The sequence below is a fragment of the Ambystoma mexicanum genome, chromosome 4q (genome assembly GCF_040938575.1).
Source record: "Ambystoma mexicanum isolate Mex_15411 chromosome 4q, UKY_AmexF1_1, whole genome shotgun sequence".
Taxonomy (NCBI): Eukaryota; Metazoa; Chordata; class Amphibia; order Caudata; family Ambystomatidae; genus Ambystoma; species Ambystoma mexicanum.
In genome coordinates, this window is record NC_090928.1 from 1,254,070,243 (window position 1) to 1,254,085,201 (window position 14,959).

Below are 14,959 nucleotides of genomic sequence, written 5' to 3' on the forward strand. Positions count from 1 at the left end.
CTCAGGTTCGTATTCTTGCTTTGGTTGCCTCGCGATGGACTACTCTTCTTATCTTCTTTTAGGCCTTGGGCCTGCACCAGGGGAGTTGCTAGGTCTGGAAAAGACCCGGGGCTATGCTGATGTCGGCACTGTTGGGACTGGGGGCTAGCTAGACTTTTGGCTGCAGCTCCTGAGAAGTTATCCGGGGCTACAACCAAAAGATCAGGGGCTATAGCCCCCTTTGCCCCCCCACCTAGCAACGCCCCTGGCCTGCACACTTCCCGGCCTCCATCTTCTCTCATTGCTCCCTCTTCTCTCATTGCTCCCATCACGCTCACACATTTCCCCGTCTCTCATCCTACACTTTCCGCTCTCCTCTAGCTATCGCATAATTCGGCCTCCATCTTCTCTCATTGCTCCCATCACGCTCACACATTTCCCCATCTCTCATCCTACACTTTCCCCTCTCCTCTAGCTATCGCATAATTCTGCCTCCATCTTCTCTCATTGCTCCCACCACACTCACACATTTCTCCATCTCTCATCCTACACTTTTCTCTCTCCTCTAGCTATCGCATAATTCTGCCTCCATCTTCTCTCATTGCTCCCAGCACACTCACACATTTCTCCATCTCTCATCCTACACTTTTCCCTCTCCTCTAGCTATCGCATAATTCTGCCTCCATCTTCTCTCATTGCTCCCACCACACTCACACATTTCTCCATCTCTCATCCTACACTTTTCTCTCTCCTCTAGCTATCGCATAATTCTGCCTCCATCTTCTCTCATTGCTCCCACCACGCTGACACATTTTTCCATCTCTCATCCTACACTTTTCCCTCTCCTCTAGCTATCGCATAATTCTGCCTCCATCTTCTCTCATTGCTCCCAGCACGCTGACACATTTTTCCATCTCTCATCCTACACTTTTCCCTCTCCTCTAGCTATCGCATAATTCTGCCTCCATCTTCTCTCATTGCTCCCAGCACGCTGACACATTTTTCCATCTCTCATCCTACACTTTCCCCTCTCCTCTAGCTATCGCATAATTCTGCCTCCATCTTCTCTCATTGCTCCCAGCACGCTCACACATTTTTCCATCTCTCATCCTACACTTTTCCCTCTCCTCTAGCTATCGCATAATTCTGCCTCCATCTTCTCTCATTGCTCCCAGCACGCTCACACATTTCTCCGCCTCTCATCCTACACTTTCTCTCCTCTTCCATCTTCAGAGAAGCTGGAGGCAGAATTAAAGATGGACTCAGGAGGGGAGGAAGTGTAGGATGAGAGACAAAGAAATGTGTGAGTGAGATGGAATGATGGGTATAGAGCTGGCACATGGATAGATGGATGTGAGCAGGGCGGATAGGCGGATGGACAGAGAAAGAGATGGATAGATGGGTATAGAGCTGGCACATGGATAGATGGGTGTGAGCAGGGCAGATAGGCAGATGGACACACAGAGAGGTGGATAGATGGATATAGGGCTGGCACATGGATAGATCGTTAGATGGGTATAGATGGGTGTGTAGGTGGGCAGATAGACAGATGGACACACAGAGAGATGGATAGATGGGTATAGAGCTGGCACATGGATAGATCGTTAGATGGGTACAGATGGGTGTGTAGGTGGGCAGATAGACAGATGGACACACAGAGAGATGGATAGATAGGTATAGGGCTGGCACATGGATAGATGGGTGTGAGCAGGGTGGATAGACAGAGGGACAGAGAAAGAGATGGATAGATGGGTATAGAGCTGGCACATGGATAGATGGATGTGAGCAGGGCAGACAGACAGATGGACACACAGAGAGATGGATAGATGGGTATAGGGCTGGCACATGGATAGATGGGTGTGAGCAGTTTGGATAGACAGAGGGACAGAGAAAGAGATGGATAGATGGGTATAGAGCTGGCACATGGATAGATGGTTAGATGGGTATAGATGGGTGTGTAGGTGGGCAGCTAGACAGATGGACACACAGCAAGATGGATAGATGGGTATAGAGCTGGCACATGGATAGATGGTTAGATGGGTATAGATGGATGTGAGCAGGGTGGATACACAGATGGACAGATGGATGGACAGAGAAAGAGATTGATAGATGGGTATAGAGCTGACACATGGGTAGACAGCTGGTCGACACACGAGGAGAACTTTTTGGGTGGTGTGTTTCACTGGAAATCTCACACTCTTTGTGTGGGGGTAGCATTTCAAATCTCACTTTGTTCCTGCATCCACCCTCATCCTGCTCCAATCTGCAATGCCTATAATTGGAAGGAATGATCTCCCCCATTGGCGGTGCGTTCTCATCACCCCTGCTATTCTACCTTCTCCCAGGTACCGTACAGACTGTCTCCACACTCACACCGAGGGCTTTCCAATGCCCTGCCCCTGATCTGGACATGTTATCCAGTCCATCAGCACAGACTTATATGTCAACATAGGTAGGTCCTCCTTTGTCACATGCATTTCATCCAGGGCCATCACCTTACACCACCCAGTTACACAGTATTTGAATTGGCTTCCCTCTTATTTGAACCCTGTCCGCCCTTAAGGTTCCTACATAAAGAACTTTGTTTCCACCTTGAATTCCATTCACTTCTGTCACAAAAATAGAGTAGTTCTTTTGTATTAATTTTTAAAGGGCCTTTTGATTTGGCTTTTCATTACACTGTAAAATAAGGTCTAGTGGTTGACACGTGTGTCGGCGGACAGTGCTAGATGAATATGGGCAGCTGCAGGTCATGAATGGGTTCCATTAGCAGAGAGGTTGTCAGGTCAGGTCAGGTCTAGGTCAGAGTACATGCCTATTTGGTTGAGGTTAAAATTAATGCGGCCTGAGCGGTCAGGCTTGAGGTGTATTAGCAGAGATCTGATGGGTGGTCCTAACATTCAATAGCAAGAGGGGATTCAGAGAAAGATGCATGGCCTATGATGCTTGCTCTCTAGACGTGGACTAACAGAGCATGATGGCTAGAAGGACATGAGTTGGTGCAGCTACATGGGAAGACTGAGCACTGCAGCATGGATAAAGCTTCCCGAACATCCCCGGTGAACCACCGTGTGCTGCTTCTATCTCCTGATTCCCTTTTGCTTTCATTCCTCAGATGGCAGAGCATCTCATCAACAAGCAAACCCCAAATGCGGACAGCATGATGAAGCAGCTCCAGGCCCTGAAGGACCAATGGCACGTGCTCAAGCAAACAGCGATGAGCCAGAGCAAGGCACTGGGTGGGGCTCGGACACTGCAGGAGTTCAAGCAAAAGGCGGACCAGCTGGAGACCTGGATACGTGAGAAGGTAGAGTGAGTGTGGGTGGCAGGCAACTGTTGCATGGCATCTGGAAACGCATGTGGGTATTATGAGATTATGGCTTGGGTTTCAACGAATTACTAGAACCCTGCTGGTTTACACCATAACCATCCACCGATTACTTGTAGCACGCTAAATGTAAGACTCTAGTAGCGAGACGAAGGGGCCTCCAAGACCCTGAAGTTCAAGTGACACCAGCTATGGTGTCACTTGAACTTTCAAAAGATGCCGGCACATAAAAACTGGACACTTGTTTGCAGTTAATACTCAAGCTATCATCACCGCTGGACTACAATGTAGGCCTTGTTGACACGTTGGCAGTACTCATTACTCATTAGGAATTACATCGGTGCAGTGGTCCTTGACCCTTGACCATTGCTTGAAGAAGGAGCTATCTCAGGGCCACTGCCTCCTGCATTAAGTGGGTCTTGAACAGCAATGGTCCATTTGTTAAATTCTCCATGTTGTTTGATGCAGTCAGGCACATGCGACAGAGCCTCTGATCCGATGTGTTGACCTTGGATGTTGATGTTGCCAGGGTTGCCATTAATTGGGCAAGCATTGCAGTACATTTGGCAAGAGCTGCTGTTGCCATGGTAATTGCTGCCATTGATTTTGCAACATTTATCATCAATTTGGCCACAGTTCCTTTTGCCATATAAAGAATTGAAGTTCCTCTTAAAATAGTTGTTGTTGATTTTTCAAGAGTTGCTGTTGCTCTATCGAGAAATGAAGTTCCACCTGCAACAGTTGTTGATTTATCCAAAATTGGTCTTGATTTTTCAAGAGTTGCTGTTGCTCTATAAAGAAATGAAGTTCTTCTTGCAACACTTGATGTTGGTTTTGGTAAAGGTGCCGTAATTTTCGAAGCGTTGCTGGTGCTCACTGAAGAAATTGAGTTCCGCTTGCAGCAGTTGTTGATTTTGCCAACGTTGGCCTGGATTTTCCAAGAGTTGCTGTTGCTCTATGAAGAAAGTAAGTTCCGCTTGCAGCAGTTGTTGATTTTGCCAACGTTGGCCTGGATTTTCCAAGAGTTGCTGTTGCTCTATGAAGAAAGTAAGTTCCGCTTGCAGCAGTTGTTGATTTTGCCAACGTTGGCCTGGATTTTCCAAGAGTTGCTGTTGCTCTATGAAGAAATTGAGTTCCGCTTGCAGCAGTTGTTGATTTTGCCAACGTTGGCCTGGATTTTCCAAGAGTTGCTGTTGCTCTATGAAGAAATTGAGTTCCACTTGCAGCAGTTGTTGATTTTGCCAACGTTGGCCTGGATTTTCAAGAGTTGCTGTTGCTCTATAAGTAACTGAAGTTCTTCTTGCTACACTTGCTGTTGGTTTTGCTAAAGGTGACCTTAACTTTCGAAGCATTGCCAGTGCTCTATGAAGAAATTAAGTTCTGCTTGCAACAGTTTTTGATTTTGCCAAAGTTGGACTTGATTTTTAAATAGAAGTTGATGGTCTGAAGAGAAAAGGACTGAAGTTCTTCTTGCAACAGTTTTTGTTGATTTTTCTAAAGTTACCTTTGATTATTCAAGAGTTGCTCTTGATTGTGAGTGATTTGCTCGTCATCAGGCAAGGGATGCTGTTGATTGTGTGAGAATCGCAGTCTATTTTCCTGTTAGTGTTTGAGTGATAAACATTTATGAGGATTAAGGTACACTGGAATTTCTCTAACCATAGATGTTTTGTATAATTGCTTATTTATAACGTGCTTAATACCCAGAGGTTTCTAAGCGCAGGCGCCGGGGATCGAACCTGTGTTGCTCCATGTCGTCTTGCTCCCAAGGCGAGCATGTTGCACCCGAGCTCTCCTACCGAGACTTGGAAGATCTGGATTGGTATGAAATTGTGTACATGGTGTATCAGGAAACCTGGCAGTGATGTTGTACATCTGCATGCAGCGAGAAGAGCTCCATGGTCAGCCTTTCATATGAAGGAGAGTGGGGCTTTAGGAAGTTCCTGGCAATAGTAATGCAGCCCCCCCTGACCTGTGCATGTAGAGGTAGGTGCTAAGGAGGCCTCCATAGAAGCACGTATTGGTTTATGGTTCACATTGAAAAACCACAACACAGTGGGTCAGAAGCAGAGCAATGAACAACAGATATGCATGCAAAATACAATGTATCAATGCAAAGAGTACATCTTAACAGTTCGCAGCTAGAAAGTACCATAAGGCTTGCATGAGATGGGAAGATAAAAGTGCAGGAACTTCTTAAGCAAGCATGTTTTGCCATAACTTTGAAAGTGGAAGAGTTCCAGTTGGCTGCGAGGGGCTTCCAAAAGAAGCAGCACAAACAGAGATGGGTTACTTTAATGATCAAGCTTTGTGACGTTTACATGTCTCAAAATGACTCACATCTCTGCATCCCATCCCAGCAACTCGTGGTTTCCTCCTGGCTTTGTCGGTAGTGCTACTGGTAGGCCAGTGATGGCGGATTTTCATGGTAGCACTCATCTTTTCTCGCTTTCTGTTGTTTTGTTGGATTGTCACTAATGGCATGTTGTTAGTTGTGGCACTCATCATTTCTCACTGTCAGTCATTTTCTTGGATTGTCACTAATGACATGTTTTAGTGGTGGCACTCATCATTTCTCGCTGTCTGTTGTTTTGTTGGATTGTCACAAATGACATGTTTTGAGTGGTGGCACTGATCATTTCTCGCTGTCTGTTGTTTTGTTGGATTGTCACTAATGGCATGTTGTTAGTGGTGGCACTCATCATTTCTCACTGTCAGTCATTTTCTTGGATTGTCACTAATGACATGTTTTAGTGCTGGTACTCATCATTTCTTGCTGTCTGTTGTTTTGTTGGATTGTCACTAATGGCATGTTGTTAGTTGTGGCACTCGTCATTTCTCACTGTCAGTCATTTTCTTGGATTGTCACTAATGACATGTTTTAGTGGTGGCACTCATAATTTCTCGCTGTCTGTTGTTTTGTTGGATTGTCACTAATGACATGTTTTGAGTGGTGGCACTCATCATTTCTCGCTGTCTGTTCTTTTGTTGGATTGTCAGTAATGGCATGTTGTTAGTGGTGGCACTCATCATTTCTCACTGTCAGTCATTTTCTTGGCTTGTCACTAATGACATGTTTTAGTGGTGGCACTCATCATTTCTCACTGTCAGTCATTTTCTTGGATTGTCACTAATGACATGTTTTTAGTGGTGGCACTCATCATTTCTCAGTGTCAGTTGTTTTGCTGGATTGTCACTAATGACATGTTTTAGTGGTGGCACTCATCATTTCTCACTGTCAGATGTTTTTCTGGATTGTCACTAATGACATGTTTTTAGTGGTGGCACTCATCATTTCTCACTGTCAGTTTTTTTGCTGGACTGTCACTAATGATATGTTTTTAGTGGTGGCACTCATCATTTCTCACTGTCAGTTGTTTTGCTGGATTGTTACTAATGACATGTTTTTAGTGGTGGCGCTCATCATTTCTCACTGTCAGTTGTTTTGCTGGATTGCCACTAATGACATGTTTTTAGTGGTGGCACTCATCATTTCTCACTTTCAGTCATTTTCTTGGATTGCCACTAATGACATGTTTTAGTGCTGGCACTCATCATTTCTTGCTGTCTGTTGTTTTGTAGGATTGGCACTAATGACATGTTTTTAGTGCTGGCACTCATCATTTCTTGCTGTCTGTTGTTTTGTTGGATTGGCACTAATGACATGTTTTTAGTGCTGGCACTCATTTCTTGCTGTCTGTTGTTTTGTTGGATTGGCACTAATGACATGTTTTTAGTGGTGGCACTCATCATTTCTCACTGTCAGTTGTTTTGCTGGATTGCCACTAATGGCATGTTTTTAGTGGTGGCACTCATCATTTCTCACTGTCAGTCATTTTCTTGGATTGTCACTAATTACATGTTTTAGTGCTGGCACTCATCATTTCTTGCTGTCTTGTTTTGTTGGATTGTCACTAATGACACGTTTTTAGTGGTGGCACTCATCATTTCTTGCTGTCTGTTGTTTTGTTGGATTGGCACTAATGACATGTTTTTAGTGCTGGCAATCATCATTTCTTGCTGTCTGTTGTTTTGTTGGATTGGCACTAATGACATGTTTTTAGTGGTGGCACTCATCATCTCTTGCTGTCTGTTGTTTTGTTGGATTGGCACTAATGACATGTTTTTAGTGGTGGCACTCATCATTTCTTGCTGTCTGTTGTTTTGTTGGATTGGCACTAATGACATGTTTTTAGTGTTGGCACTCATCATTTCTCACTGTCAGTTGTTTTGCTGGATTGTCACTAATGACATGTTTTAGTGGTGGCACTCATCATTTCTCACTGTCAGTTGTTTTTCTGGATTGTCACTAATGACATGTTTTTAGTGGTGGCACTCATCATTTCTCACTGTCAGTTTTTTTGCTGGACTGTCACTAATGATATGTTTTTAGTGGTGGCACTCATCATTTCTCACTGTCAGTTGTTTTGCTGGATTGTTACTAATGACATGTTTTTAGTGGTGGCGCTCATCATTTCTCACTGTCAGTTGTTTTGCTGGATTGCCACTAATGACATGTTTTTAGTGGTGGCACTCATCATTTCTCACTTTCAGTCATTTTCTTGGATTGCCACTAATGACATGTTTTAGTGCTGGCACTCATCATTTCTTGCTGTCTGTTGTTTTGTTGGATTGGCACTAATGACATGTTTTTAGTGCTGGCACTCATCATTTCTTGCTGTCTGTTGTTTTGTTGGATTGGCACTAATGACATGTTTTTAGTGCTGGCAATCATCATTTCTTGCTGTCTGTTGTTTTGTTGGATTGGCACTAATGACATGTTTTTAGTGGTGGCACTCATCATTTCTTGCTGTCTGTTGTTTTGTTGGATTGGCACTAATGACATGTTTTTAGTGTTGGCACTCATCATTTCTTGCTGTCTGTTGTTTTGTTGGATTGTCACTAATGGCATGTTGTTAGTGGTGGCACTCATCATTTCTCACTGTGTCATTTTCTTACTCATCATTTCTTGCTGTCTGTTGTTTTGTTGGATTGTCACTAATGACATGTCTTTAGTGGTGGCACCTATCTTTTCTTACTGTCAGTCATTTTCTTGGATTGTCACTAATGACATGTTTTTAGTGGTGGCACTCATCATTTCTCACTGTCAGTCATTTTCTTGGATTGTCACTAATGACATGTTTTTAGTAGTGGCACTCATCATTTCTCGCTGTCTGTTGTTTTGTTGGATTGTCACTAATGGCATGTTCTTAGTGGTGGCACTCATCATTTCTCACTGTGTCATTTTCTTGGATTGTCACTAATGACATGTTTTTAGTGGTGGCACTTATCTTTTCTTACTGTCAGTCATTTTCTTGAATTGTCACTAATGACATGTTTTTAGTGGTGGCACTTATCTTTTCTTACTGTCAGTCATTTTCTTGGATTGTCCCTAATGACATGTTTTAGTGGTGGCACTCATCATTTCTCGCTGTCTGTTGTTTTGTTGGATTGTCACTAATGACACGTTTTTAGTGGTGGCACTCATCATTTCTTGCTGTCAGTTGTTTTGTTGGATTGGCACTAATGACATGTTTTTAGTGGTTCTCACTGTCAGTTGTTTTGTTGGGGTGCCTTTAATGACATGCCTTTAATGGTTGCACTCTTCATTTCTTGCAAACGCGATAGGCTCATTATATTCTTACAGACCATTTGGCACTTAGTGCAAAAACACAAAGTATCTTCATCTCACACATCAAGGGCAGAGGTAAATCACACAAATGACCATCCACTGGCATGCAAATGGGTTCCAAAATGCCAACGAAGCTCCAAATGTCAATAGATAACATCATTTGTATTTGCCAAAACCAGGCAGTGCAATGCGACAGTATCTTTCTGGAAATAGCCACAATGATAAGCCCGTGGCTAAGCAGGTGTGGCGTTCTGAGTGCCAGTCCACACTCCCTGTTCCTCTTCCCCTTTTGGGTCTACCTTGGACACAGTCCACTCTGGGCTCTGTCACCTCTGGCGGCTGGCCAGTGGCTGGGCAGTCTGTGTCTACCTTGGTCTCTGTCACCTGTGGGCTCTGTCACCTCTGAGCTCTGTCACCTCTGGGCTCTGTCACCTCTGGCGGCTGGCCAGTGGCTGGGCAGTCTGGGTCTACCTTGGACACAGTCCACTCTAGGCTCTGTCACCTCTGGCGGCTGGCCAGTGGCTGGGCAGTCTGTGTCTACCTTGGGCTCTGTCACCTCTGGGCTCTGTCACCTCTGAGCTCTGTCACCTCTGGGCTCTGTCACCTCTGGCGGCTGGCCAGTGGCTGGGCAGTCTGTGTCTACCTTGGACACAGTCCACTCTGGGCTCTGTCACCTCTGGCGGCTGGCCAGTGGCTGGGCAGTCTGGGTCTACCTTGGACACAGTCCACTCTGGGCTCTGTCACCTCTGGCGGCTAGCCAGTGCCTGGGCAGTCTGGGTCTACCTTGGACACAGTCCACTCTGGGCTCTGTCACCTCTGGCGGCTGGCCAGTGGCTGGGCAGTCTGGGTCTACCTTGGACACAGTCCACTCTAGGCTCTGTCACCTCTGGCGGCTAGCCAGTGGCTGGGCAGTCTGGGTCTACCTTGGACACAGTCCACTCTAGGCTCTGTCACCTCTGGCGGCTGGCCAGTGGCTGGGCAGTCTGTGTCTACCTTGGGCTCTGTCACCTCTGGGCTCTGTCACCTCTGAACTCTGTCACCTCTGGGCTCTGTCACCTCTGGCGGCTGGCCAGTGGCTGGGCAGTCCTAGTGAGTTCCATCTTGGGTCTGTCAGGCAACAGTAACTCCTAACAGACCAATGAGTCCACATACATTTAAGGGGAACAGGGAGTGTGGACTGGGGCTTATTTCTGTTATATCTCCACCCTATTATTAATCATGCAACGTTCAGTCACACTTTTTAAGGCCTCATTCCTCGTATGTATACTCTACTGATAGCGAGGGACTGCATGTGGGCCGCTGAAATGACACGTGACACGTGACAGGGTTTTATGCACTGTTTATGTTGTTATGTTATTGACTTTCTACCACATTTCAACTTCCCCAAATCAAACGTTTAAGGTGTCTTTCCTCATCAGTCTATTTTTGCCGATAGTGGGTGAATGCATCGTGCACCTCTCAAATGTGATCTTATAGAGTTTTATTTTCTACTCTTGTGGTTTTATGTCACAGTTTATATTCCACGCCGATTAGAATTCATGAGATTGAAAGTTATCTTATTTCAGTGCCTTACACATGGCAGCGATTTTACTGGTTAAAGCATGGACCTAGCTCGAGAGCAGTGGAGCGCTGTATAGAGTGTAGGTAGCCAGCATTGGGGACCTAGCTCGAGAGCAGTGGAGCGCTGTATAGAGTGTAGGTAGCCAGCATTGGGGACCTAGCTCGAGAGCAGTGGAGCGCTGTATAGAGTGTAGGTAGCCAGCATTGGGGACCTAGCTCGAGAGCAGTGGAGCGCTGTATAGAGTGTAGGTAGCCAGCATTGGGGACCTAGCTCGAGAGCAGTGGAGCGCTGTATAGAGTGTAGGTAGCCAGCATTGGGGACCTAGCTCAAGAGCAGTGGAGCGCTGTATAGAGTGTAGGTAGCCAGCATTGGGGACCTAGCTCAAGAGCAGTGGAGTGCTGTATAGAGTGTAGGTAGCCAGCATTGGGGACCTAGCTCAAGAGCAGTGGAGTGCTGTATAGAGTGTAGGTAGCCAGCATTGGGGACCTAGCTCGAGAGCAGTGGAGTGCTGTATAGAGTGTAGGTAGCCAGCATTGGGGACCTAGCTCGAGAGCAGTGGAGTGCTGTATAGAGTGTAGGTAGCCAGGATTGGGGACCTAGCTCGAGAGCAGTGGAGTGCTGTATAGAGTGTAGGTAGCCAGGATTGGGGACCTAGCTCGAGAGCAGTGGAGTGCTGTATAGAGTGTAGGTAGCCAGCATTAGGGACCTAGCTCAAGAGCAGTGGAGTGCTGTATAGAGTGTAGGTAGCCAGGATTGGGGACCTAGCTCGAGAGCAGTGGAGCGCTGTATAGAGTGTGGGTAGCCAGCATTGGGGACCTAGCTCGAGAGCAGTGGAGCGCTGTATAGAGTGTGGGTAGCCAGCATTGGGGACCTAGCTCAAGAGCAGTGGAGCACTGTATAGAGTGTAGGTAGCCAGCATTGGGGACCTAGCTCGAGAGAAGCAGAGCGCTTTATAGAGTGTGGGTAGCTAGCGTTTGGGACCTAGCTCAAGAGTAGCGGAGCGCTGGGTAGAGTGTGGGTAGCCAGCATTGGGGACCTAGCTCGAGAGCAGTGGAGCGCTGTATAGAGTGTAGGTAGCCAGCATTGGGGACCTAGCTCGAGAGCAGTGGAGCGCTGTATAGAGTGTGGGTAGCCAGCATTGGGGACCTAGCTCGAGAGCAGTGGAGCGCTGTATAGAGTGTGGGTAGCCAGCATTGGGGACCTAGCTCGAGAGCAGTGGAGCGCTGTATAGAGTGTAGGTAGCCAGCATTGGGGACCTAGCTCGAGAGCAGTGGAGCGCTGTATAGAGTGTAGGTAGCCAGCATTGGGGACCTAGCTCGAGAGCAGTGGAGCGCTGTATAGAGTGTGGATAGCCAGCATTGGGGACCTAGCTCGAGAGCAGTGGAGCGCTGTATAGAGTGTGGGTAGCCAGCATTGGGGACCTAGCTCGAGAGCAGTGGAGCGCTGTATAGAGTGTGGGTAGCCAGCATTGGGGACCTAGCTCGAGAGCAGTGGCGCGCTGTATAGAGTGTAGGTAGCCAGCATTGGGGACCTAGCTCGAGAGCAGTGGAGCGCTGTATAGAGTGTAGGTAGCCAGCATTGGGGACCTAGCTCGAGAGCAGTGGAGCGCTGTATAGAGTGTGGGTAGCCAGCATTGGGGACCTAGCTCGAGAGCAGTGGAGCGCTGTATAGAGTGTGGGTAGCCAGCATTGGGGACCTAGCTCGAGAGCAGTGGAGCGCTGTATAGAGAGTAGGTAGCCAGCATTGGGGACCTAGCTCGAGAGCAGTGGAGCGCTGTATAGAGTGTAGGTAGCCAGCATTGGGGACCTAGCTCGAGAGCAGTGGAGCGCTGTATAGAGTGTGGGTAGCCAGCATTGGGGACCTAGCTCGAGAGCAGTGGAGCGCTGTATAGAGTGTGGGTAGCCAGCATTGGGGACCTAGCTCGAGAGCAGTGGAGCGCTGTATAGAGTGTGGGTAGCCAGCATTGGGGACCTAGCTCGAGAGCAGTGGAGCGCTGTATAGAGTGTAGGTAGCCAGCATTGGGGACCTAGCTCGAGAGCAGTGGAGCGCTGTATAGAGTGTAGGTAGCCAGCATTGGGGACCTAGCTCGAGAGCAGTGGAGCGCTGTATAGAGTGTAGGTAGCCAGCATTGGGGACCTAGCTCGAGAGCAGTGGAGCGCTGTATAGAGTGTGGGTATATTTATAGAAATGGGTACTCCCAAGGTTTTTTGTTTTCGGGGGGTCAGGACTGGAGGAAGGGAGGTTTCATTCAATATGTGGTGTTGGAGACAGCATGGTAACAAGCATGCTGTACGCAACAATTTAATTTGGTTGACTTAATGTGTTTTTTCCGGTGTCTCGCATATTGTAATTAACAATTATGCTTCAAATATATGTTAATTGTGGAACCCCGCACTTATACAATGTACTGAATGGTATGAAAGGTTTGATGAATGCATGTCGGAATTTGTAATTGTCTTTTTTAACAAAAATATATTTTTTAAAAAGAGAATATTAAAAGAAATGTATACATTTGCAATCATGTATCCAGTCTAAAATAATTTGTTCCTTATTAGTTGTTGTTCCTGCTATATCAATAAGCAGAGTTTTGGGCACCCTCACCTGTGTTTTTGACAGGCCTAAGAGAGAGGGGTAATCAGTCTGGGCTGTTTCCTTTTCTCCTGTAGAGTGTGGGTAGCCAGCGTTTGGGACCTAGGTCGAGAGCAGCGGAGCGCTGTATAGAGTGTAGGTAGCCAGCATTGGGGACCTAGCTCGAGAGAAACAGAGCGCTGTATCGAGTGTGGGTAGCCAGCATTGGGGACCTAGCTCGAGAGCAGCCGAGCGCTCTATAGAGTGTGGGTAGCCAGCATTGGGGATCTAGTTGGAGAGCAGCGGAGTGCTGTATAGAGTGTGGGTAGCCAGCATTGGGGATGTAGCTCGAGAGCAGCAGAGTGCTATATAGAGTGTGGGCAGCCAGCATTGGGGACCTAGCTCAAGAGCAGCGGAGCGATGTATAGAGTGTGGGTAGCCAACATTGGGGACCTAGCTCGAGAGCAGCGGAGCGCTGTATAAAGTGTGGGTAGCCAGCATTGGGGACCTAGCTCGAGAGAAGCAGAGCGCTTTATAGAGTGTGGGTAGCTAGCATTTGGGACCTAGCTCGAGAGCAGCGGAGCACTGTATAGAGTGTGGGTAGCCAGAATTGGGGACCTAGCTCGAGAGCAGCAGAGCGCTGTATAGAGTGTGGGTAGCCAGCATTGGGGACCTAGCTCGAGAGCAGCAGAGCGATGTATAGAGTGTGGGTAGCCAGCATTGGGGACCTAGCTCGAGGAGCAGCAGAGCGCTGTATAGAGTGTGGGTAGCCAGCATTGGGGACCTAGCTCGAGAGCAGCAGAGCGCTGTATAGAGTGTGGGTAGCCAGCATTGGGGACCTAGCTCGAGAGCAGCAGAGCGCTTTATAGAGTGTGGATAGCCTGCGTTTGGGACCTAGCTGAAGAGTAGCAGAGCATTGTATAGAGTGTGGGTAGCCAGTGTTCGAGACCTAGCTCGAGAGCAGCGGAGCGCTGTATAGAGTTTGAGTAGCCAGCGTTTCGGACCTAGCTGGAGAGCAGCAGAGTGCTGTATAGAGTGTGGGTAGCCAGTGTTTTGGACCTAGCTCAAGAGCAGCGGGGCGCTTTATAGAGTGTGGGTAGTTTTGTTGGTGAACCCCTCCTGGTTTATTTGATTTGTAAGTGGGTTTGTTGGTGAACCTCTCCAGTTTTATTTTTCTTTGCAACCGTTTTCTTTGGTGAACCTCTCCTGTTTTTTTTTATTTGTAAGTGGTTTTGTTGGTGAATCCCTCATGGTTTCTGGGGATTTGTAAGTGGTTTTGTTGGTGAACCTCTCCCTTTTTTTTATTTGTAAGTGGTTTTGTTGGTGACCCCCCTCATGGTTTCTGGGGATTTGTAAGTGGTTTTCTTGGTGAATCCCTCATGGTTTCTGGGGATTTGTAAGTGGTTTTGTTGGTGAACCTCTCCCTTTTTTTATTTGTAAGTGGTTTTGTTGGTGACCCCCCTCATGGTTTCTGGGGATTTGTAAGTGGTTTTGTTGGTGAATCCCTCCTGGTTTCTGGGGATTTGTAAGTGGTTTTGTTAGTGAACTTCTCCTGGTTTCTTCGATTTGTAAGTGGCTTTGTTGGTGGCCCCCTCATGTTTTCTGGGGATTTGTAAGTGGTTTTGTTGGTGAACCTCTTCTGGTTTCTGGGGATTTGTAAGTGGTATTGTTGGTGAACCTCTCCTGGTTTTTTTGATTTGTAAGTGGTTTTGTTGGATAACCTCTCCTGGCTTCTGGGGATTTCTAAGTGGGTTTGTTGGTGAACCTCTCCTGTTTTTTTTTATTTGTAAGTGATTTTGTTGGTGAACCTCTCCTGGTTTCTGGGGATTTGTAAGTGGTTTTGTTGGTGAACCTCTCCTGGTTTTTTTGATTTGTAAGTGGCTTTGTTGGT

The 14,959-nt window shown here is 46.9% G+C and overlaps 1 protein-coding gene across 2 annotated transcripts in view; it reads left to right on the plus strand.

The window, feature by feature from the left end:
• LOC138468335 (uncharacterized) overlaps positions 1-14,959 on the plus strand; it is a 419,279-nt gene that overhangs the window by 79,573 nt on the left and 324,747 nt on the right. For both annotated transcript variants that reach the window (XM_069608850.1, XM_069608851.1), the window contains exon 5: positions 3,095-3,286. In XM_069608850.1, the coding sequence (XP_069464951.1) occupies positions 3,095-3,286 (192 nt within the window). The remainder of the gene's footprint in view (positions 1-3,094; positions 3,287-14,959) is intronic.